The sequence below is a fragment of the Rissa tridactyla genome, chromosome 10 (genome assembly GCF_028500815.1).
Source record: "Rissa tridactyla isolate bRisTri1 chromosome 10, bRisTri1.patW.cur.20221130, whole genome shotgun sequence".
Lineage (NCBI taxonomy): Eukaryota > Metazoa > Chordata > Aves > Charadriiformes > Laridae > Rissa > Rissa tridactyla.
This window is the reverse complement of record NC_071475.1, coordinates 24,589,440-24,614,941: the sequence shown is the minus strand read 5'-3', so window position 1 is coordinate 24,614,941 and position 25,502 is coordinate 24,589,440. Positions and strand designations below refer to the sequence as shown.

General features: G+C 42.9%; 1 protein-coding gene across 3 annotated transcripts in view; it reads left to right on the top strand.

Annotated features, from left to right (window-relative positions):
- BICD2 (BICD cargo adaptor 2) overlaps nt 1-22,452 on the top strand; it is a 98,011-nt gene extending 75,559 nt beyond the window's left edge. The window contains exons 4-8 of one of the 3 annotated variants that reach the window (XR_008468687.1): nt 16-468; nt 1,478-2,497; nt 3,633-3,784; nt 16,805-18,708; nt 20,285-22,452. Coding sequence is in view for 2 of the 3 variants with exons in the window: in XM_054216112.1 (XP_054072087.1) it covers nt 16-468; nt 1,478-2,497; nt 3,633-3,784; nt 16,805-17,015; nt 20,285-20,290 (1,842 nt within the window). In the remaining variant the exon portion in view is untranslated. The remainder of the gene's footprint in view (nt 1-15; nt 469-1,477; nt 2,498-3,632; nt 3,785-16,804; nt 18,709-20,284) is intronic. The other 2 variants (XM_054216113.1, XM_054216112.1) reach the window with 2 other exon arrangements.
- The last annotated feature ends 3,050 nt before the right edge of the window (nt 22,453-25,502 follow it).

Below are 25,502 nucleotides of genomic sequence, written 5' to 3'. Positions count from 1 at the left end.
TTTGTGTATCTCCAGGTGGAGTTCGAAGGCCTGAAACATGAAATCAAAAGGCTCGAAGAGGAAACAGAATTTCTCAACAGCCAGCTAGAAGATGCCATACGGCTGAAGGAAATCTCCGAACGCCAGCTTGAGGAGGCCTTAGAGACGCTGAAGACAGAGCGGGAGCAGAAGAACAATCTTCGTAAGGAGCTCTCTCACTACATGAACATCAATGACTCCATGTACAACAGCCACCTGAACATCTCTTTGGATGGACTGAAGTTCAGCGATGAAGCCACAGAGCCCAATAATGATGAAATCATGAATGGATTTGAACAGAACTGCCTCAGCAAACTCAGCAATGGCAAGAATAGTACATCAACGCCCAAGAAAAACGAAAGCTTCCCTCCAGCCCCAAGTCTGGTTTCAGATCTTCTGAGTGAATTAAACATTTCTGAAATCCAGAAGCTGAAACAACAGCTTGTACAGGTAAATGAGTTTCCTAAACAACTGTGCACTTCCAAATAGCTGCTAGGGTTTATTCAGGTTGTAATTGCAGTCTTTTTCCATATCTCATGTGACCATCATACAGTATGAACTGTATTTGTAAAGGCTCTGATTGATTTAGAATTTGAGGACGTTAAATGTTTGTCAGTGGAAAACCATAGCTCTCTTTTTTTTGGGTTTTGGTTTTTTTTTTGGATGCAAAGAAGCTAGCAGTCATGTCCTGTGTTTGGAGGAAAGTTGCAGAGCATCTTCTGTGCAGTACATGCCGTGTCTACTTCCTTATGGCGCTAGTGAGAAAGACAGTATTTTGTTTAAAAATGGATAGTTACTCCAGTCATCTTCATGAAACAGAGTTTTGTACACCATAGCTCTTTTCTGTAATTAGTTTGAAGAACATGAAGTTTTAATCAGTACCAAGCATTTCTGTCTTACATTTGTGCTATTGGGAGGTTGGCGAGTTTGAAACAAGGTACATGTTTGTGTTGCATAGGAATGTTTTCAAGTTAGTTTGTCAAGCATTTTTAAGCGTTCTATAAGAAAAAGCCTTTGTGGGGGAAAAAAAAATACTGTATTTTTTCAAAAGAAGACCTTTCGGAGAAGAAACTTTAAAAGTTTCAGTATTTCCGAGTCTTTCATGAAGCTCTAATCTTCCACCGTGGACTAGCTGCATGTCTTCTAATATTTACTTGATAAATTGCAAGATAACAGTAAACTTCAGCTTATCTTCAGCTGAAAGGATGTTTTCACAATGAGACCATCAGCTATGAAAGAATTGTGTAAAAATGTGCATTTTGGAGCGGAAATGAGAAAGAATTGGCAAGGAACGCTGCACTTGAGATAGTTTTAGAATAAATTAAATAGTCTTTTCCATAACGTGCAAGTGACTGGATTTCTGTAACCATATGGACCTTGGCTAAGTTGCCGTCTCATACAGTAAAACCATTTAAGTGATAGTTTCCTTTACATAGATATCTGTGTTCGTGCATTTCAGATGGAAAGAGAAAAGGTGAACTTGTTAACAACGCTACAGGAGTCTCAGAAACAGCTGGAAAATACACGGGGGGCCCTCTCAGAGCAGCATGAGAAAGTTGGCAGACTCACAGAAAACCTAAATGCAATGAAGAAGCTCCAGGTCAGCAAGGAACGTCAGTCTGCCCTTGACAATGAGAAGGACCGAGACAGTCATGAGGATGGAGACTATTATGAAGTTGACATCAATGGGCCAGAGATCCTGGAGTGCAAGTACAAAGTGGCTGTGGCAGAGATTACTGACCTAAAAGAAGAGCTTAAAAATCTTAAGGCCAAGTACAAAGAATGTGAGTCTAAGTATGAGGAAGAGAAGAGCAGATATGAGACTGAGAGCCAAGCTCTCACCGAAAAGATCACCTCGCTAGAAAAATCCAGTAGGCATGATAGAGAACAGGTGGCCAGATTGGAGAAGGAGCTGAAGAAAGTCAGTGATGTTGCCGGAGAAACACAGGGCAGCCTCAGTGTGGCCCAAGATGAACTAGTCACCTTCAGTGAAGAACTGGCCAATTTATACCACCACGTCTGCATGTGCAACAATGAAACTCCAAACAGAGTGATGCTGGATTACTACAAGGAAGGTAAAGGTGGACGCAGTAGCCCAGAGACCAAGGGAAGAAGGTCTCCCATTCTTCTTTCTAAAGGGCTGCTGACTATAGAGCTAGGAAAGGCAGAGAGCGGAAGCGGTGACAGCAGCCCATCTCCAGTGTCATCTTTGCCGTCTCCTGTGTCAGATCCTCGGAAGGAACCAATGAACATCTACAACTTGATCGCTATAATCCGGGATCAGATCAAACACCTGCAAGCTGCTGTGGACAGAACAACCGAATTGTCCAGACAACGTGTTGCCACTCAAGAACTTGGGCCAGTGGTGGACAAAGACAAGGAAGCTCTCATGGAAGAAATCCTGAAGCTGAAGTCCCTGCTGAGCACCAAGAGAGAACAGATAGCAACTCTGAGAACTGTGCTGAAGGCCAACAAACAGGTAACCAGGTCTTAGAGACGTGAAGGTTATGAGCTAATTCATAAACACGAGAGAATTTGGCTTTGAGGTCACCCTGCCTGTACCCTCAGCTCAGTGGGGCTTTTGTTGCTGATGCGTGTTTAGTCTAAGGCTGAAGCAAGTTGTTTCATTAGAGACACACAACTGTCCTACTGTACGGCTGAGTGCTGGGGCTTTAACTGGCGTTCGCTTGGCACGTACTCATGGGACATTTTATTACGCTTAAGATATCTTGAATCTACTACCTCTCTGAATTATTTCAGTTTATATTAAATGTAAGACAGCAAAAATGAAGAGGTAAATCTTATTTTCTACTTGAAAGAATTCTAGTAGTTGCCCTTAAAAGAGTTCTTAAACTTATATACTCTTCTCTCTCAAACTGCAAAATAAAAGAAAGCCTTCCAAGACGAGGATGTAGTATAAGAATGTGGTCAAAATAACAGGGGTGAAAGGTAAAATTAGTCTCTGGGGATTGGGCTCTCCCGTGTGATACACATTAGCAACGCCGCAGATGGAAATAACTGCCATTAAGACACCACGTGACATCCTTTGTTGTCCCCTCTAAAGTTAAAAGTAATGCGAATTGAGGTTTTCTTCAAAAAAAAAAAAAAAAAAAAAAGTAGTGTTTACGAAACATATACCTACTTTTAAGTTTTTTTTTGCAAATTTTAATAAAGGTGTCCCGAAGTGTAAAATCAGCAAAACGCTGTAAGGGTTAGAGAACTGTGCAAGTGATTGATGAATGCCTTTAAATCTAGAGATGCTCTATAGGCTATTTTGTTCTTTGTGTTGAGAATAACTTACGTAAAGTGTTTTCTTTCAGTAGTTGGAGACGGGTGTCACTAAATGTATATTCTGTAACTTCCTAGATCCTGCTGCGTGGTTAATGGGAGTGGGAGACCCATATGTCTGATTTGTTTCCAGTGTTCAAAAAAGAAATTTTATTTCATTTGTACAAGAAAAGTTGACCAGAATTTTAACGTTCCAGTTAAGTTAACAAAGTAAATGTTTCCGTATGTGAGTAGTGATTAGAAATCATTACTCTTAGCTCTTAGCCAGCCACTTTAAGAAGAATTTCATTAACTGGTACGTTTCTGTTCTTCTTGGTAAACAACAGACCGCAGAGGTAGCCCTTGCCAACTTAAAAAGCAAGTATGAAAATGAGAAAGCTATGGTTACGGAGACAATGATGAAACTGCGAAATGAGCTGAAAGCTTTGAAGGAGGACGCTGCTACTTTCTCTTCCCTGAGAGCAATGTTTGCTACAAGGTAAAGAACACGTGAACTCCGTAAAATGTCATTCCTTGTGCGTGGGAAGAGCTGAACAGCCTGCCCACGTGGAGGGCGGCGGGGTGGGGTGCCTTGTCCCATGTTGGTTGCTTACAGTGTTTGGCTGTGATACGTTCCAACTGATGAGGAAAATGCCAGGGATGTAGTATGTTGCCACAAACCAAGAAGTTGTTGTGGTGGTATTTATTTAAATCGTGTGCGAGATTATCTCTGGTGCTTTAGAAGCCATTAACTCTCTGAAGAGTGACACTTATCAATGCAAAAATGAGCGTTTGTTACACAACGAAGATGTGACTCTGCTTGACCTGTAAGGATCCAGAAAAAAGTAAAAGGTGTTGCAAGCATTATTATTCTTAGGTTGTCCATTGTGCAGTTGGCACCTGTCATTTCATTTCCTTGTGTGAGCTGATTTGGGTTGCGTATGTCTTTGGAACTTGCTTCTGCTTCGTAGCTGTGCTTCGTGGTGTTAACAGACAAAAATACCTGCTGGCACGTCACGTGCCGGAGAAGTGATAAACGCTATTTCGATCTGCATGTTGCTTACTGCTGCTGCTATTCATTTCTCCTTTGAGTCTATGCATTTCTTTTGAGGAAGGTTGAGGCAGCAACATCGTGTTAGACAATCCAGACCTGCTTCACAGCTAAGGAACGTTCTGTTGGCTCCTGCGTGGAGATAGCCCTGGAAAACAGGAAAAGAAAAAGCTATTATCTAAAAATTGTCAGTTCTGGTTTGGTGGGATTCACAGGGGCAGCCCTGGCAATGTTCCTTTGCCTGTGTATTCCGTGTGTCGCTTGAAGAAGATGGAGAAGAGAGATTGTAAAGGATGCTGTTTAATGTAACCTAGACACTTGCTTTTAAGCTACCCCAGCGGGACGGGGGAGTCCCCATGTGCCGTATGCTGCTTTGTTCTTGGCCTTCTCTGGACACTTCAAAACAAAAAAATCCCAGAAAAGGTTTTCTTTTTGTCATCTGCTAAAAAGTACCAGAGTAAGGAAGCATGAGGGTGCTTATGAGAATTCCTGAGGCTTTTCTGAATGGTCTTTTGTGAGGGTGGTTCTGCAGCAGCTCTCGCGTTCCTTGAGTAACCTTAGGCTTCCTGGTGATTCAGCCTTTCTCAGCAGCAACGGAGCATGTGGGTAAGCGTGGAAAGGAGAAATGGATACCAAGGAATGCTAAAGGTTGAATTGTGGCAGCTCATTTATGCCAGAGAAAGGAATGCCCTGTACAGTGTGGATTTGTCCTACTTTCTTGCCTTTCTGTCTCCTTTTCTGGAGTGTAATTAATATGCAGAAATTGCAGTCGCTTTGTTAGTTGTGGGTAAGCCTGAAGCTGAGAGGAAAGGGAAAAAGCATACTGTTAACTTTCAGTTGTTTTTCCTAGATACAGATAGCTAGCTGTCTAAATTACACGTCGTGACAGTGTGTTTTCCTGCCTCAGTGAGGAAGTGAGAGAGTGACCGTGAGCTGGTTTGGCGAGGAGGAATTGTCAGCGGGGTGACTCTCTCTCTGCCTTTCTCTGCGTGTCTAGAGGTCAGTCTCGTCCTTTTACTGGGAAGGCAATAATGAGGATTCCTTGGCATGGGGAAATGGGAGGCAGAATAAAAGTTTTTCTGAAAGCAGCAGACTGAAGAGCTCCATCCTGGAGGAGGAGTTGTGGGTTGGAGGCAGGAGCGAGCCCTGGCTGGGGAGGCACAACAGACTCTCCTGCCTAAATGAGAAATGGTAATTTATGAACTTATGCTTTACTTAATAACTGTAGTGGGGGGAAAAAAAAGGGGAGGGGAAGGCCAAGAGGACTCAAAAAGATGAGGATGGAGTGAGTGGAGATGTGTCGCGCTGAGCCTTTCATCTTGTGAGCACTTTCATTCCTGACCGTGGCATGGCAGATAAGCAGCTGGGCCTTACACTTGGCATCTAGCCTGCGACAGTTGCGCAGAATGTGAAGAACTGCTTCTTTCTCCCAGCGTGCCCACTGTTTCAGATGCCCCAATCGCTATCAGGACCTGTAGGTCTTGACAGTAGGGTACAGTCGCCCTTCTCCCCCTGATCCCTGGTCAGAGAGGATTAGCACCTTGGTGGCCGGCTGAGCACGTTCCTCGGTCAGGGGCTGCTTCGCCTCCGTCTCTGTTTCAGGCGAGGTAGGTTTGGAAAGGGTGATCCTAGGTGCTTCAGTGAAGATAACCTCAAAAACTCTTTTGGAGTCTGATTATTTTTATTTTTTTTAGGTGTGTTTCAAAATATCAGAAGAATGTAACCATGCAGTTTGTCTTCACCATCGCAAACAAGCTGCTGATGGAGCACCTCTCTACAGAGTTGTGTTTCTCCTCTGGCCAAGAGGTTTGCATCAGCAGAGACTAATGACGAGTGCTGGGGCCGTTACCTGGCTGTGGTTGTTTCGGTGTGGGATGAAGCAGACTGCTGCACGCAGCTCTGCGTTTTCCACGGGAAACTGCCCGTTTTGTAGGATGCAAGAGGGTTGAAGGCTGGGCGTGAATATAGTAACTGACCTAATTTCCTTTTTAAAGTAGGCTAATCCCACTAATTTGACAATGCTACCAGCTATTTTTAATAAGTAGTGAAAATACAATAAGACCTCAGCCTGGAGACAAAGGGAGGCTTGCAAAACACAGATGAACAGCTTCCAGCCCTGAGGGGCTGCTGCAGCACTCTAAGCAACGCTGTGCGCCTCAAATTACGCTGTCGTACAAAGGAATAAATCAAGATATGCATAATGTACTATAGACATACATGCAGTAGCTGTCCTGTTAAAGTCCAGATTTTCTTAATCAACACACACATCCCTGTTGTATGCAGAAACAGACTGGAAGCCAGATTGAAATCTGCCCTGTAGAGCCGAAAAGGGAGTTGATCTGCTTAATTAGGCTGTAACAGGTATTTATGTAACACTGTATTACAATCAAACATTTTGATGTCTCATTAGTAAACTCCCTCTTCACCAGAAAAAAAAAAAAAAAAGATGCAATCACTTCCCCATTTAATGTCCAAAGAGAAGCTGAACATCTTTTCTTGTTTTACTTTGCCAGGTAGGTTTGCGTTTGCTAACACGCAGCTTGGGGGCTGCAAAACGTAAATACAAGGCCTGACGATGGTGCAGCAAATGTTCATTAGGGTGCAGCCTTCAGCTTTATTCCAAGGTGTGAAGTGGTACTTCTTTCTCTTTATGGGTACCATCTGGCTCCTGTACTTTACCTGCTATGTGGAGCAGCTGTTTGAAAGAGTATATCCCCAAAATAATCTTTCTCAAAATTCATCGTACAAAACGCACTACTGTGGTTACTGTTTTGAGGGGGTTATGAATGTCTTTACGTAGGAATTTCACAGATTCACATGATGAGATTGAACATTGTAAAGAAAGCAGTCATTTTTAATGTACACTTGCAACATTGAACTACAATAATATATGGGGTGGGGATGTTCTGTATTTTAAAGAATAAATCCTTGCAAATTGTCAAAAGAACACGCAGCTTCACACCAACCATTCACGTTAGAATTTTTACCTTGGACAGTTATAAACTAATAACTAGTTTGTTTTCAAATATAATCTTCAATGGAAATTTCCAAAAGGCAGAATAAGTCTTTAAAATGCGACGCTTACTCTCAGAGTTTGAACTGTCTCTGAGTTTTAACTGCATCTCTGTAACAAAAAAAAAAGTATAAAGAGCACATATTTGCAGTTAACTCATTTCACTCAGGTCTTTGTTTAAGTATATAGAATCACAGAACGTGTTGGGTCGGAAGGGACCTCTAAAGGCCATCTAGTCCAACCCCCTGCAGTGAGCAGGGACATCTGTAACTAGATCAGGTTGCTCAGAGCCTCCTCCAGCCTGGCCTTGAATGTCTCCAGGGATGGGGCCTCCACCCCCTCTCTGGGCAACCTGGGCCAGCGTCTCACCACCCTCAGTGTAAAGAACTTCATCCTAACGTCTCATCTAACCCTGCCCTGCTCTAGTTTAAACCATTGCCCCTCGTCCTATCACTACCTGCCGTTGCAAACAGCCCCTCCCCAGCTTTCCTGTAGGCCCCCTTCAGGGACTGGACGGGGCTCTAAGGTCTCTCCGGAGCCTTCTCTTCTCCAGGCTGAACCCCCCCAGCTCTCTCAGCCTGTCCTCACAGCAGAGGGGCTCCGGCCCTCGGATCATCTTTGTGGCCTCCTCTGGACTTGCTCCAACTGGTCCATGTCCTTCTTGTGCTGAGGGCTCCAGAGCTGGACACAGTGCTCCAGGTGGGGTCTCAGGAGAGCGGAGTAGAGGGGCAGAATCCCCTCTCTGGATCTGGTGGCCACGGTTCTTCTGATGCAGCCCAGGATGCCATTGGCCTTCTGGGCTGCAAGCACACGTTGTTGGCTCATGCCCAGCTTTTCATCCACCAGCACCCCCAAGTCCTTTTCCGCAGGGCTGCTCTCTATCACCTCATCCCCCAGCCTGTATTGGTAATGAGGGTTGTCCCGACCCAAGTGTAGGACCTTGCACTTGGCCTTAATATGAAGACCATATGATATATGGATCAAGGGATCACTTTCGAAGTGTTTATTGAGTATTTATTGAGTTCGATGTGACCAACGCCCTATGTTAACAGCACCAAGTAAGGAAAAAGCAGTGAGTGAGAACAGGAGTTCCCAGTCTAGAGGTAGATACCACTGGTGGTATTCAGGTCACTTCAAGGTGGTGCATAGGGAGAACAGAGAGCCAGGAGCTGCTACTGTTTTTTCCTGGCAAAAATATTTAACCTCCAAAAATATTTTATGGTAGGCTTAATTTTTTTTTTAACTCTCATTTAGTGGGTTAAGAAAACTGAAAGATTTTATACATATATATATATATATGTGTGTGTGTATATATACACACACACACAGAGAACAACAGAAATCCCTACTTAAGTGTGAGGAGGGGGGCTAGTGGAAAATTTGAGATAAATTAATTAATCTTCCTCTAAAATATTGTCAGAAGAAAGACTGACTCCTTTCTTTGCTAGACAAAGAGCTTCTCCCAAGTGCTTTGAGAGAACTTGAAGTGAATATGTCCCGTTTTCTAATTATTTTGGTGGGAGTAAAGCACGGTTTCCTTGTCTTGTAGGTCATGCTATGTATCTAGACTGCCTGTAAGCAATTTGTCATTCAAACTTGCAAGCGCATTAGAGCTCAGGTTTCTTAAAATTTATTTTGGGAGGGGAAAATTATTATATCAAAACATATGAGAAAAATCCAGCTTGGAATTTAAGCGCGAGGCTCGTTTAGCTTAATTTTTCAGTAAGGAAGGAGGGAGGTAGAAGACTGTAGGTTTCTGCTAGTTGTTTGGAGAACACTTCCGAATCTGCAATTTCCAGAGCACACCGCAAGGGATAATGAAGCACAGGTACGCAGATTCATCAACTGCCAATTCAAGGCAAAGTCCTTAAAGGACAGTTAGATGAAGAGCAGGACACCAATGTGGCCATCACTTCACAGCCAGGAAAAGAATGTACTAAGAAACGCTTGTCACGGATTCAGAGTTTAAACACAATTTTGCATTTTAAAAAGCAAAGGTTGTTTTATTTTGTTATGCTACTCTGTTCCTTGCCTTTGATTTACTAGAATTTGAGTAAGCATCCTTCCAAAAATTCTACTAAATATAAAAAAGGGGAGAAGCCATACACAGTGAAAGTACAACATGGTTTTTCACCTTTCTCTTACCTCTGTTTTTTTTTTCCTGCTGTTTTTCTGTCTTTTGATATAGCCTGAAGTCTCTTGTCTCCTTAACCTGCATGTTAAGTACTACGTGCACTCGTGGCAAGACACTGTAATAGCTTCTCTCTAGAAGTACCTGCCGAGTGACAGGTTACAGGCAAACTCTTGCAGTGGAGGGAGCAAAGCCAGGCTAAAACCAGCCGAGCTGGCTCCTCGCTGCCTTGTTTGCTCAGGGTCAGGCAACAAAACCAAAAAACTAGATGAAGTTGCATTTTTCCTAATAAATCCTGAAAGACTCGAACAGGCTGAGACGTGACGTAGGCTACATCTTTACTCCTCTGATTAAAGACACACGTTTCTCAACTTTGCTCTTCATGTATTTTTGGTTTCTTTTCCAGAGCCTGAGAACAAGCAAGGATAGAAAGAGAACAGGCATTTCTCACCACTCTAAAATAAACATAGAACAGTAATTAACAAATATAGCAGAAGCAGAAGGCTTTGAAAAGCAGAGAACAAATATGCCTGGATGTCAATCATGGCTATCCTCGTGTTCCAGTGTTTCATAAATTGTAAATAAAGGGAGAGACAAACTCTGCAACAAGTCAGCAAGGGGACAAGCGGCAAGCGTTAGAACGTACTGGAAAGCCTGATGGCATGTAACAGGAGATTAAATTACACGATAGTGCTTGTGATAAAGAAACAAAATCATGATTACACACAAGAAACCAGCAGCTAGCTATTGTTCATTAATGGAGAAAAAGTGTTTCAATTGAATACACGTGTCAGTTCAGTCATACAAGCTCTGTCAGTTTTTCAAGCATCTAAAGCATTTGGGAAAATATTCTTGCATTCATGGACATCAAAAGCCTGCAGAATATAAAGGAGTTGAAACTCATGCAAAGAACAGTGCAGTCCTTACGGGATTGAGAACTGTAGCCAAAGGGTCTTCATACTGGACTCCACACACTAGAAGTATTCGACTTCTCTAAAAATATCCCATAGGATAAATGCTCAGAAGAGCCAGACACAGAAAATGTGACTTTGAAAATTTCCAGAATGGGATTCCCAGACAGGAGTGACGGTATTTGCCTCCTATTCCTGGTGCTAGATCTACAGGTGATGAATGATGTCTGGAGAGAGAAATGTCTGGGCTGCCAGCACTCACGTGAAAGCAGGGAGACGTCCAGGCAGGACGAAGGCATTTGACTCTCCTATGGACACGCTGAAAAAATGTCTTGGGCATAGTCATATTTTTAACACTGATGTGCCTGCTCTGGACCCTAAATGTGCCTGGCAATTGGAATGTCTACTACAAGCAATGCTGGAATATTGAGGCTCAACCTTGGTGAAGGTGCCCCTTGTAGACAGACGCTGGGCCTGGGTTGCAACAACGAGTTCACGCTCTTTTCCCAGATATTTTTCGTGGTAGCCGTGTCCACACCGGTTCCTGTGTGCTGTGTTTGAACGCCGGCCGTTAGGGAGAGTAAAGCACAGGAGGTGTTCCTGTGGTATAACAGCGGTGCTGGAGAAATACTCAGACTAAAGACAGTAACAGCTCTCGTTACGTAGCTTGTCTCCCCTTTTGGTTTTAATCAAAATGAAAAATGAGTTACTTCAGAATACCTCATATGTGAGACTGCTGCAGCAGCAGTTACTTGTATCTGTAGTCTTCTAGATAGGCAAGTCTTGGTTTCCTTCGGCATTAATAAGTGTCAGTGCCCCAAACCAAAGCACGTGCGCAGCTTCAGTGGTGTAGGGTAGAGAGGGCTGGAGAGTTCGGGATTAGATCCTCCACCCCTTGCCGTCCCCTTTGGTGAAGAACTGGGAAAAATGTCCTGCCTGTGTGACAGCTTTATGATTGCTCCTAATCTAGTGGCATAGGATTGTTAATTTCAACCTTGAAATACAAAAAAAAAGAGTTTTCTTTTGAATTCTAGGAAGAGGGAATTTGCTGTAGAAGTTCATGTTCGCTCTGTGAGAATTTTTACCGGTGGAAATTCAGAAGAGCTGTAGTGTCCAGCAGCGTGGGGCTGGCTGTTCCCTCTTAGTGCAGGAGGTAATTCTTCCCATATGTTTCAAACTACAGGAGAGATTCGTGGTCTGATTACTTCCTTTAATAGCTCTTACTAATGGGCATTGATTACACATGGCTGATTATAAACGTTCTGGAAAACTACAGCTAGTTATAAACTGTTCTCTGTTCTTAGTGAAAATCACGATTTATACAAATAAAGGCCACAGCATTAATTCCTTTCAAATATATGACTCAGATGAGCTTTTGGTGCAAGGTATTGAGGAAGCAATTACAAATTAGCTAGGGTTTCCCTAGATTCTCCCTTGAACTTGCTCATCTATAATGATAAACTGCCTAAATCTGGTGTGTCCTTTCTCCTGCGTTCTTCAGGATTTGTGCTTTATTTGGTTCTTCAGGAATTCTTGAAGAACACGGTACTGGAGTGTGGATCTGCCCAGTTTACAACCGTGCAAACCAAGGCAAGAAATGGGCTTAGATCACTTTCTAAAACTGCCTCCGGGACGCTGACGCGGCAAGGGCTTGGTCCTGCAGCCGGGGCCGCGCTTGCACAGGACACGGGGCAAACTCGCCTGGCCTGGGGCTGGGGCTAAGCTTTTTAATACTGCCACCTCAACGGCTTTTTAAAAAGCAAGTGCATTTGGTTTTGTGGATATGTAAAAGCATCCAGCGCGAGTTCCTTCAGAGGAGACCAGCTCAGACAGATTGCGTGAGACAATCGTTATGACGTGGTTTCTGAAGGCATGCCTGTCTTCTGCTGGCAGGCCCCAGTAACAGCCTTCTGTGTTCTTCCACTTCAGAACACAAATGGCGTATGGCCTGGCTCTCAGTCCTGCCCTTGGTGCTGAGGAGCACAGCTCTGCGGTGCATCATGGGGCTCGTCTCTGGTTGCCATACAACACAGGTGGAAGACCACTGTGTGAGGGGGAATTCAGTAGCTTTATTCATAGAATCATAGGGTTGGAAGGGCCCTCTGGAGATGATCCCGTTCAACCCCCTGCCAGAGCAGGGTCACCCAGAGCAGGTGGCACAGGAACGCCTCCAGGCGGGGTTGGAATGTCTCCAGAGACGGAGACTCCACCACCTCTCTGGGCAGCCTGTGCCAGGGCTCTGCCACCCTCACAGCAAAGAAGTTCCTCCTCAGGTTTAGGTGGAACTTCCCATGCTCAAGTTTGTGCCCGTTACCCCTTGTCCTGTCCCTGGGCACCACTGAGAAGAGCCTGGCCCCATCCTCCTGACACCCACCCTTTCAGTATTTATAAGCGTTGATAAGATCCCCCCTCAGCCGTCTTTTTTCCAGACTGAAGAGACCCAAATCCCTCCGCCTTTCTTCATCAGAGAGGTGTTCCAGTCCCCTCAGCATCTTGGCAGCCCTTTGCTGTCCCCTCTCCAGCAGTTCCCTGTCCCTCTTGACCCGGGGAGCCCAGAACTGGACACAGTGCTCCAGCCGTGGCCTCCCCAGGGCAGAGCAGAGGGGGAGGATGACCTCCCTCCACCTGCTGGCCACACTCTTCTTGATGCCCCCCAGGATGCCATTGGCCTTCTTGGGCACAAGGGCACATTGCTGGCTCATGGTCACCCTGTTGTCCACCAGGACTCCCAGGTCTCTTTCCACCGAGCTGCTCTCCAGCAGGTCCCCCCCAACCTGTCCTGGTGCAGGGGGTTATTCCTCCCCAGGTGCAGCACCCTGCACTTGCCCTGGTTGAATTTCATAAGGTTTCTCTCTGCCCAGATCTCCGGCCTCTCCAGGTCTCTCTATTCCTAACATAATCTTCTTCCCGATGTTTCTCCTTTGCTAATAGACAATTGTCGCTTCCTCTGTAGATGAGCTGGTTCTCACCAGGGGTTGGGGCAAAGGGAAGGTGGGGGGAAGGTGTTAAAATTCAGTCTTTAACACTAATCACTAATATAAAGATTCAGTTTGAAATAGCAGGTGGCTAATATCCCTTATAGCCGAACGCAGTCAGCGCTCATTTACATGTCGTTTTAACTGCTTCACTGCTAGTATGTTCCCCGGCTTTAACAAAGTGATTTTAATCCTCCATATTTTAATTTCTCACGTAGGTTGACAATTTACTCTCTCAAGGTGGAACTTAAAGTAGTTGATGCTTCTCTCAAGAGGCCTCCTTCAGTCACATCTGTCTCGCCTCTTGGAAGTTGTCACACGGTCCTGGCGCTGATTGCACAGGAGGGAGGGCAAGTGTAATTACACCCACGAGCATTTGGTTACGTTAGGTGGTTTTTTTTCCCCGGAACACATCTTGATTCAGTAGTGAGTTTAGCTATAGATGTTATTAAATATAGCATATGCTAAAGCCTAAATAAAACAGTACCCAGAAATAAGGCACAGCTGGTATTTGTGGGAAGCAGGGGTGTGCAGCTCGAAAATGAGACAACCAGTTGTTATATTCTTCAATAATTTGGCTTCAGATAGTGTTTTAGAGGGTTTGGGTTGTATTTCTCATAATTCTATTTAACATTAAGGGTAATTATTTCGTCTGTGTAGATGTTTGTTGTAACTGGCGTTGTTTTTAAAAATCTAGTTGATGTTTCCTTAAGCTCCTCTTTTTGTTGTTGTTAATTACCAGTCCTAAGAAAAGAGGCAACATCAAAGCCTTCTGTTCACCATCCTCTTAAAACTGTGGATGTGTAAATGTACAACAGGCTTATGCTAATTTCATATTCTTCTTTAAAGCATGAAAGCTCAATTATTTTCTTTCAAAGGTGTTTTTAAAAGGGAGACGTCTTGTTTTCTGGCCTTCTAATGATTTTTGCATTGAATATTACAGCTGGGAAGTCGCTCAGCCCGTGGCAGATGAAATTGTGAGAGGGAAGGATTGTTATATCTGCAAAGCAGCGAAAATATAGATATACACACCACAAAAATACGCTGCCGTAGCTACTGCCAGTAGCCGTGCGTTCAGCTGAAGGAGTGCTAGGGCGCTGTGTCGTCTCGTATGCTTAAGGGAGGCTAATTTTTTTTTTTTTTTTTTTTTTACTGAGAAAATCAAACTGGGAGATGGTGAACAGCAGGAGTGAAGGACAGAAGTAGGGTAGATCCCAGTTAGATCCCAGTCCAGCTGTGCACGCGATGGCTACAGTAAAGGCTATAGTCAATGCCTTGTAATTTCTAAGGACGTTCATTTGCTGTTTTAAACATTTGTGCTAGCAGAAAGCTGGATGAGATGATGACTTGCTACAATGACCTTTTGGAGTCAAAATCAGGGCTTTAATTATAGCTTGGCCCACGTGCAAACGACTTTACTGCCTTTTAGACTCTGACAAGCCTTCATCTGTGTTAGCAGCCAGCTGTCAGTTTTGGCACAACTGACCGTTTGATGGAGAGGCATTTGAGTGACACCAAAAACGTCCAGAGAAGAGGATTAAGGGATGTTAGCGAGACCCTGTGGGAAGCCCCTACTCTGCTTTACTGCAGTGGTTTTGTTTCCTTTTCATCATCTCTTTTGTTTCTGGATGGGGCAGGGGGAGCAGAGAGACCTGCCCCTCTTGCCTTGGCTGGCTTTGATTAGTCCTTCCCTGGGGGTAGCCAGACCGCAACCACCCCTGGCACGGCTTCACTCAGCTGAAAACGTTAGAGCTAAACTAACTTCTTGTTCTGTACCAAAAAAAAAAAGTGGACGCATTTTGTTTTGCAAGAAAGGAACTGGGAAAAGCAGGGGGGAACCCAAAAACCTCCCCGTAATTTCACTTTGCCCCAATCTCTCGGCAGCGTAATACTGAGAATGAAACCAGGGTAATGGGGACAGGTCACCCCAGTGCCGGGTCACGTTTGGCTGAAGCGATCGCATTACATTCCTCAAGGAATTGGTAACGTTTTCCGGACATTCCCCTGGTTTGTGGAGCTCTGAAGGAATCAGGTTGGAGGCATGGGTAGAAAAGAAAGCAGCGAGGTAAACTGGTGGTAGAACCAGACTCGCGCGGCTCACGTAGTGGCCCTAAACTCGGAACCTTCTGGTTTGCTAAGCCACGTTGTGGTTGTAGTTCACATGGGTTTTATATGAATATTGCTGGGTTATGGCTTAATCGCCACGTGTATTCAAAAATAAAATTCTATTTTTTTTACTTACCCTTCCCCCCCCCCCCCCCCAAGCAAATATAATTAGGAATATGGGCCTAATCCTGCTGTTGGAAGTCAGGGAGAGCAGAATTCAGGACTTGATAGTGTAAGCACAGCTGATGAATCTGCATGTGAATGCAGTTGTGTTCTGGGCAATCATTACTTAGTGATGATAAATGTCCCTTAAAGTCAGGGGCCTTTCCATTTTCATGTTAAAAGGAACTTCTCTGCTAATGTTTTTGCATCTCTGAAGAAGCTCCATTTTACAGATGTGGCCATTGTAAATGCCGGCTGGTACCTATGAATACTTCTTTTTCTACCCAAACACAGAATTGGTCTTCTATGTGCAGCAAATATGCATCTACATGTAAAGATGTTAATTTTTTAAATCGTTCAAGATGCAGTGTGCAAGTTTAAGTAGCTTCTGAGCTCAGTGACAGTGGCTGTAGGTGGGACAGCTTGCAGGCACATTCCCCCGCAGGCTTCCCAGTAACGCTCAGTTCCTTTGCTTAATTGTTTTTAAATTAATTTTGATGGTGAAAACAATTATGTAAAGGCCCCTTGCTATAGAAAAAACAGTAATGAAGTACTATTTGTGGAATTTTTACATCAGGAATCGGAGTAGGTTAAAGTAGAATTATGAAAGATGCTTATTTTTAACAAGGCTCTTCAGTCACCACTGGAAACTTGTTATTTGGACTCCGTGCGTAAAGTAACAAACTGCGAAGTTCAGGTGCTTCTCCAAAACGGTACCGACGGCCATTTCAGTAATGGCCATTTTACAGCGCTCCTGCTGTTCCCCTTGGGCTCCCGTTCCAGCCTAAAGCTTTACAGCCGTTGTGGTCTCTGTGTAAGCACGGACAAAAGTAACTTGACTGCACTGTGTCTGTTCCCTACGGAAGGACACCTCGCTAATCTTTGCACGTGCCTCCTTTGGTATCAGACTCCGTCCTTCTCTTAGCCGAGGATGCTGTTCGTTGTACTACAGCTCGAAAGGCGTGATCGGAAGTGCCGAGTGTGGGGTTGTGAGAACCCCAGTGAAAAGTAATTGTGATTTTTCTACAGGTTTGGTTGAAGTTCCTATTTAAAAGAGTGTGTATGCAAGCACCTGCAAAGCTGTCGCTCTGCTAATATCGGCCGGACACAAGGGATTCATGTTTTACAGGTGGAAATAGGATCGCTAAAGATTGATGTATTTCATTGCAGATGTGACGAATACGTCACACAGTTGGATGAAATGCAGCGGCAGCTCGCGGCGGCTGAGGACGAGAAGAAGACTCTGAACTCCTTGCTTCGGATGGCTATCCAGCAGAAACTGGCACTGACCCAGCGCCTGGAACATTTGGAGCTAGACCATGAGCAGTCCAAAAGGGTGCGCACAAAATCTGCTTCCAAAGCCAAGAGCAGTAACCCTAGCGTAAGTCACATTCGGTCCTGCGGAGACAGGCCTGAAGGATCTGTCCTTAACAACCAGGTTTTTTGTAGTGAGAAATACAAAATCTATTGTGACTAGGACAGGCGTGTAGAAAAATCGTATTATGCATCTTATTTTATGCTGTAACTGTCAGCGCAAATCCCCACTATCTAATGTCGCAGTGAGTTGACTTGTACTAGTATGTCGTTGAACCAGGTAATACAAATTGTATTATGGTGGTCTTAACTGTAACTCATTCGTAAGTACGGGGATGCTATTAACAAGTTAATAGTGGAAAGGAATTAGCTTTTTCCACAATTAACATGTATGGGTTTTGCTGTTTATGGTAAGTGTTAAGAGAGTACACCTGGTATAGTATATCTGGTGCTACTAACTGTAGTTCGTATAGCACAAAGGTGATCCTTCCTCCAGGGTTGCAGCATGCTTCGATAAATGCTTTCACGGGCAGCAACAGAAAACCTTCCTTGTTATCGTGGCTTCAGAAGTGGTGAAAAGCAAATGTTAAAATTAGAGACGTGTCTTGAAAGTGCAGAGCATTTGGAAACTGGAACCAAAATTAATGAATCTGCCCGTCGTGGCAGGTATGAAGAAGTTGCTGTCACATCACCACTGACCAAAGTCCTAAGGCTTTTATAGGTGATAAAAGCTAGACAAAAAACTCGGTAGGGTACCTTCTTTACACTCTGCTTCCCTCTCTTCAGAGGGTGAACCAGAAAAAACTTGCACATTTATATTAAAAATATGCAATATTTAACCCCGTCTGATATAAAACTTAGAATTTTAAGAATTGGGATCCTACCTGGTAGACAGTTCCACTTTAAGAAGTTATGCTGTGGAAAAGCGTCACGTCCTGAAAGGATCTTTGTGGTCTCGTGTTGCTCCTTGCAAGCGTAACGCTTTGGAAAGAACTTGTTTTCTATATTACTGTAACCAACACAACATGTATGTGTAGAATTAATGTGACTGTGCTCTAGTATTGTCAGTCACAGAAAAGTTTTTCTCAGCTTTCAGTATTAAGCTAAATAGGGTAGTATTTCAGAGCTCTGATCATTTTTTTTATTATTTTCTTTTTTAAAGACACAAAAGATATTGCATTCCTTATGCAAGCACATGTTTCACAGGGCTCTACATTATAGGCAGAGGAAACTGAACCAGATCATCCTGCTAATAATGACTTATAAGTAGCTTAGTATACGTATTAATCTTTAAAAACAAACCTTTTGTCTGCTACCAATCTTTTAAGGGGCCTTTTTAGCCGCTTAATTACAATGTGTTTGATAATATAAAAGTGTACTTCATAATTGGTGCCTATATAAGAGAAAAAGATTGAAAATGTCGTTTCTAAAATTGCGGAAGATCTGTGGAGCACAAGAAGGCACGCTTTTTTCTTTAAACCGGAGTTTCGAAGTGCCTCGCCTCAAGCTTTATTTTAATGTAAAGCCCTGTTCATTTTGTACTCCTTCAAATAATTTTGTATGCCTATAGTATTACTAAAAGCAATGCGAGACTGCGCAGTTGTCTGCTCGATAGCGGTGTTTTATGAAGCCGTTCTAATACTCCTGGTGTGGTACCGCCTCATCTCACTGCCATTTCTTATAGATGGTCAGCAGCTTGCTTCCCGCGCATTGCCGCTCTGCCTATAAGTAGTCAGGAGATCTCACAGTACTAATACGAGGTAATAAGGAGCACAGCTCGTTTTCCCAGTGAGGGGAAACCACCTGGGATTTTGGCTTCCCAGGTATTAGCGGGGGCGGGGGGGGGCGGGGTGCGTGTGGAGGGAAGAGGCTCCTAAATTCATACGGTGAGTCTTGAAGCAAATGGAGCTGTAGGAACCTTGCCGCGAAGCTGGGAAACATCAAAATGCCACAGTCCAGCGCCGGAATTGCATTGACCGATATTGAGAGGAAGGGAAAAAAAAAAAACAAAAAACAAAACAAACCCAAGGGATTTCAGGCTTAACACGTTGCTCAAGCATCAGCGTGTGAGGAGGTTAAGCAAACAGCAATTCTGGCTTGAGAAACTAGGCCCTGTGCGTCTATTATTACTTTTTTTTAGAAAACACTGAATTCTCCTGAATTTGAGCTTTAATATTGCTAAATAGCAGGTTTGATATTTTAGAAGCAAGACACCTTTTAACTTTTTGCAACCCTGCTTTCACTTCTTTGCTGCACAATCTTCCAAAAGGCCTTTATTCTTCTCGTTCCTGCATTAAGTGTAATTTAAAAATAACTTGTAAAAGCGGGCGTTTGAGTGCTAACTTTCTTTGCACCAATAGAAACGGTTACAATTTTGCTTCCGCTGTGGTAGGGAGCTTTAATACAGTTTTCACTGCTTCCATGTCTCTAATGGCAGTACTTTTGCAAAGTACTGATGGGAAAAAGGTAAATTGGAGAAACTAATTGAATGCATTGTTAGGGTTTTTTCACATTAACTGGAACTTTATAGAAAGATGTCCGTGTTAGCAGCCAGTGACTGTCACCGTCGGTCTTGCCTCACACTTTCAGTTCCAAGTATGAACAATTTTGCTGTTGGCCCCGTAGTCTTAGTAGTCGTTTCCATCTTCATTCGTTTCTGTGGATCTTTAAAACAAAACAAAAAAGCCAAGAAACCTGACTGCTGGTTGAGCTTGTCAAGGTTATGGTTTAACTTATTTTAGCACCTGTTCTAAAAAGAAATGACAAATGGTGGTAAGGTGACTTGATCCTGCTGTTTGTATTTTTAGATAATATTTCAGGTTGAGTCTTGTAATTGACGATTAACAATTTCTTGACATGTACGTTTGCTGTAAGTCTCTCATATCGCTTTCAATGGGTTGGGATAAAGCATGGAAAATTCCTTAAGCCGTCACCTACCTCTGGAAGCAGGCTCTTCTTCCGAGCGCTTTTCTCCGCGTTGGCCTGCATGATCTCCTGACCCGCATGTTTCTGAAGAACCTAAAGCTTCATTGAAAATGTTTCTTGCACATTCGTTGTGGTTAACTTGTGCTCGAACGGCAAAGCTTCATTCAGTACTTGTAAGAAACTTTCTGCAAAGCTATTGCTTCCGGGCTAAACCCATAAAGCATCGTTTCACCGGCTTGGAAAGCGTCTATGAGCTAAAGCGGCTGCTTCTACCCCAGTAACCTAACAGACACCCTCAACCAACTAACCTGCTTTTGCAGCACGTTATTTTAAGTTCTTTCATTGAGAAATAAACACTGATTTTTCTTTTTTTTTTTTTTTCTAATGCTATTTTATTTTTCCATTTTTCAGCTGTAGAGTAGTCCCTGGAGAAGGCCTGTACAACAGTGCAACAGCATTTCTTAGCCTCTTTCATTGTGGTTAAAAGTGGTAGCCCATTGCACAAAGAATGAAACCACTGACCTGATCCTAACTTTTGAAAACACCTTTTCCTATATACTACCTGAAACTTTTGTGTCTGAAGCTATAAAACAAACAAGCTTTACCTGTAAGTGCTGCTGCAGTAAGAAAACTTACAAGTGCTGAAGAAACCTACTTCAAATGTAATAATCGCCACATTAGTTCATGATCTACTAGAAATGTTCAGACGGGAGAATTTCTTATTTCATTGCATACGCTCATTTTTTTATGTCATTGTTAAACCTGTGCACTTTTGATATTTTTCTTTAGCTTCTTTAATTCCTTATGTAGAAGAGTTTATACAAATGCAGTAATTTGTGCTCATAGTCTCTCTCCGATTTGGGCTTGTGATTTTTGGATTCTACGTCAGCGTGTGGCAGAGATTTTTGGGGGGGGGCTCTGGATTGTGATTAGAAAAGAGTTTCAACGAAAAACAGGAGCTCTGCTAAACTGTGTGCTGTGCTTCAGCAGCTTTTTTTTTATTATTATTATAAAACGTTAAGCTTTATATGTTCAAATTACTGACTTTTTTTTTTTTAACTGCCATGTTCATTAAGAAATCCAGGGTATTCAAATTCTGGGGTTTTTTTCATATTGTATTATTATTCTTAGGAATAGTTCAATGTAACAAGAAGAAAACTTGACTTTGCTCTGGTTAAAACAGTAATAGGCACTTGAAAAATATTAAATAAGTAGTATTACCTATAAATTCCAGAATTCCTGGGTTTTAGGAAGTTGAAGTATTAATGATTAACAGAATTTTATACAACTATACCAGTTAAATTCCAAATTGGAATTGTTTTGTTACTTTTTCGTTTTATTGTGCCAAATTATGGTACATTTAGAAAGAAAAATTCTAAAGTTGTCAATGATAGGGTGTTATGTGTCAGCACCTTTCTGTCATTAATTATTGCCAGTAGTGCCTTTAAATCATTTTAAGGGAGACTCGTAGAATAGCTTAGTCTAAGTTCTGTGGCTGAGGAGAAATGGAACGGCTGGTTTGGAATTTAGTCAAGACACGGAGCAATAAGTGCAAAGTGAACTCCCCTTTCGCACATTTTTAATGGGTAGTCTTACTATAGAGATTATATATTCAAGGAATTGTAAAAAATTCTGTTAGTCAATGATATTTCATCGTGCAAATCCTTGCAAATTCAGGGGTATAGAGAGAGAGAGGAAAAAAAAAAAAAAAAAACAAAAAACACAAAAACAAACCAACAACAAACCTAAACAAACCCGAATACACTTTGGGAACCAAACGGACTCACGTTGAAGAAACGAGCAAGGTGTATTAACACAGTTGTGGTAACCGTACAGAGGGTGTATCAGGAATATTGATGTTATGTTAGCTTTGTATGGTGGTGGACGCAGTTAACCATAGTATTGTTTGCAAACGTGAACAACAAAACATTGGTGTCTTCTCTTGCATGTTGTATCTAATCATTGTAATTTCAGGAAACAGAAACGGAGAAGCGCATCAACAAGCCGTACCCATCTCTCTACCGTTTGTTGAGGCTCACGCGAATGATTAAATTGGTACTTGTTGGGGGGGAGCCTTTCCGCCCCTCAAAAAAAGTACAAATTGAAATAATATTGACAGCGCGGGGAAAAGATTTCTGTTTGCTGGAAAAAAAAGCATTATTATTCCTAGATGTGGGGACTTATATTTCCATCTTCTGTTACAGTATTGATTCATAAGAAATATTGTTGCATTTAAAATTACTACATTTGTATGTGGGTATTTATTTGAAATGATGTCGAAGTACTGTATTATGTTTCATGTGCATTACCTTTTAGTGGTGGATTGGTCTCCATTTAACATCGTATGCATGTATTCTTGCCAAGTAACCTTTACACAGATCCGGAAGGGGGGAAATCTTAAAGAGAAAATGTGGAAACTTCTTAAAGGTGTAACTGTGTGTTAATTGGATAACCTTAGGGAGGCACAGAGGGCCAAACGTTACTTCCAAATTAATAAAAAAGCGTTTAATGTAGGAAAGCAATCTGCCTGCGTAAAGGTAGTCACATTGGCAGTATCAATAAAAGAGAAAAGGAATCACGTTTTCTGCGTGTTGTTTTCGTGTTTTAAGAAGGTGCTGTTTTAATTAGTCTTCCTAAGCCATTTTAAGTGTGGGGCTACATAAATATTAATTTTTATCTGAGGGAAACGGAAAACTTAAAACCGCATTTGCTGCGGAACTAGACAGTTTATTATTTGAGCTCCTATTTGTGGAGCGCCATCCTCTGGGCTGTTCCACGAGATTTTCCCGGATTAGTTTTGGCCTCCATCGGACCGGTTTAATCTGTTTCACCAAGGAGCCGCGGGAACGCTTGCACCAGGACAGGAACGGGGAGGGCAGGACTAAAGCTTTTGGTGGCGGTAGTTGCAAGTCTTCGTGAAATTACAGCTTAATTTCTCATATACTCTCCAAAATGCATGAAGATGATGTTTATCTGTAGAACGAACAAACAAACTCACAAAAAAAACCCTGAAGGAGTGCGCTTAAAGTCTGAGGGCGAGGCGAAGGTTCGCCCCACCAGTGCAAGGACATTCTTGGGTTGATGAATCGATGTTGTCCCCTGAAAATATCAACTATGGTTTTATACTACAGTTTAACAACTCTTACGCCCCCAGGTAGGATTGCTAGAACTACTCCGCTCCTTGTTTGTACACCTGGCAGCAGTCGGTTGCGTTACACCAGCTAATCCCTTTGCGGTGTAACTGCAGAGCGACACGACAATTTCTAGTTAGGCACTGAAGATGCTGCTCGGATTGCGTGCAACAAACTAGCAAAGCGTATTCGCCAGGACGCTTGCGCGGACCGTGTAGTTCCGCATTTGTTGTAACGGGGGCTTTATCTGCAGGGTGATCTAAGGGAGAAACATTTCATAAACAGAAATGCGTGCAAATGACAGACGAACAAGAACAGGCCTGTGGAAACAGCAAGACAGTGTGACTCCAAAATACGTTAGTAAGAAAATAAGAAAACAAGAGCAGGAGAATATTTAGCCTAAAAGCCTGTCTAGTGAGCGGCTATTAATTAAAAATATCAATTTCTTTGACTCTTTTTCTGTGTAGAAAAAAATGCAGTGCCTGGAGGGAATGTCGCCTGTGCCGTGTTGGGAGGGTGCGTCCCCGGCGACGTTCCGTACGGCCGATGTTGCTGTCTTCAGTCTCCGGGCTAATCTGCCAGCTAACATAACGCTCCTGCTTGCCACGGTGTCAGGAGTTTAGTAGTGATCACTCGTTTCTTGCAAGTAAGGCTTGAAAACAAGCTACTAACTTTCCAGAGGAGGAAGAGGGCAGATTCCAGTAGACGTATTTAGATGCCTAAAGGTAAAGAGAAGTGGACCTGAAAGCCCCATGTACCTAGTTTTGTGGGATGAAGGCAAAGAAAATTAAGACACGGGTGCTTTTCGGAGATCCCACTGGATAAGATGGTAAAATTGAGCGATGCAAATATTTACAGAAGTTGCAGTTTCAAAAATATACTACATCTTGTGATTTTTTTAAAGGCTGATGAGGTACACGGACCTACAGGACCAGGAAAGGGTATTTTTCCACCCAGGACTTAGCAAGAACACGGAAAAACTATAAAGACCACTTCTGTGAGCTCAAAACCAAGCAAAGCAACCAGTTAATATTATTTTGAGTATATGATTATTTTGAGTATTGTATTGAACGTTTATATAGAAAAGGTTCAAGCAAATATTCCTTAGTGGCTGCTGGGGAAAACACTCACATAGAAGCTCCTCAAAAGATGACTTCATCCTATTCCTTTCTTTTCTTCCAAGACGGTTGATGTCCTTTCCCAGTAAAGGAGGGGGGTTTGCTGCTTCTCGGTGCAAATTCCCCCAAGAAGGAGCTAGCACAGCTGCAGAGTGAACTTTTTTCCCCTTCTGTACGGAGCATGGTCCCTCCAAGGTAATCCCAGACCCGTTCTCTCCGATGTGGAGTCTGGGTCAGCCACCCTTCCCGCATCCAGCCCTGTGGCGCTGGGACGTGCCGCTCTTAACCACGTCATCAGGTTTGACAATTAGCGAGTGAAGTGTGGTAAAATGTCTGGGATTCACTAACTGTTTTTTAAAAAAGCCAACCAACAAAAAAGCTGGATCTCATTGGAGATACTAACGATGACTATTTCTGAAGTAACGATAATAGGACGAGTGGGGGGAGGGGGATGTAATGAAAGCTGATTTTTGCGATTTTGCTGGAGAAAACCTGAGAGGAAGTTTAAAATTTACTTAAAACCTAATTAATACTGATGTTTAACGAGGAGGATGTACGTAACGCAGTACTTGCCGATTAAGGCTACATACCCGAGGCAAAGCTTGCCCTCGCTGCGCACAGATGAGGTGACTTTAAGCTGGGGTGAAGTAGGCACACCCAGATTTCCACCATCCTGGCAAGTCAAGTGTCGAAGTTGGTTAACTAAACTGAAAATGACCTTATGGGTGGATCCCACAAATGCTGCGGCTTTTTACTGAATGGGATGTTGGGTTAGAAGGACGCGCTGCGAAGGCCAAAAATGTACCTGCCCCGTTCTCTTCATGTTGCAAGCATTTTGAACAACTTCACATTTTTAAAATATCTCTGGGATTTTACTTTCAAAAACGTCAGCAAAGGGACCTTTGAGTTGTGACTGTCCTGTGCCGAAATACCGAAGGATGCTTAACAGGCAGGAGAACCTTTAAAACTTGATTATTTGTTAAACAGATCATACGTATTAAAAGAGCACAACTTTAAAAAATAAATTCTTGCTAGCACTTGCATAATCCATTATTCTCAATAACAATTTTTTTTTTTTGCTTTTTTGAAGCGGATTAATTCTGCTTTCCAAACAGTAACATATTTGAGGAATTACAAATCTCCATATTTAAGTGTAAGGAGAGAAGGAAAAAGAACTGTTCGTTTTAGTATTTGCTGCTTCACGTTGCTTGACATTAAGAAAATATTTTCTCCTTTGTCTTCTCCTTGAAACCTTGCTGCCTATTTTTTACACAGAAATTTTAGGTTAAAACAGTATCCCAGTATTCAGGTGGTGCACGCTAACTCAAAACTAAGGAAAACGCTCGGTTTGGCCATTTCATAATCAGAAATATTTTTCCC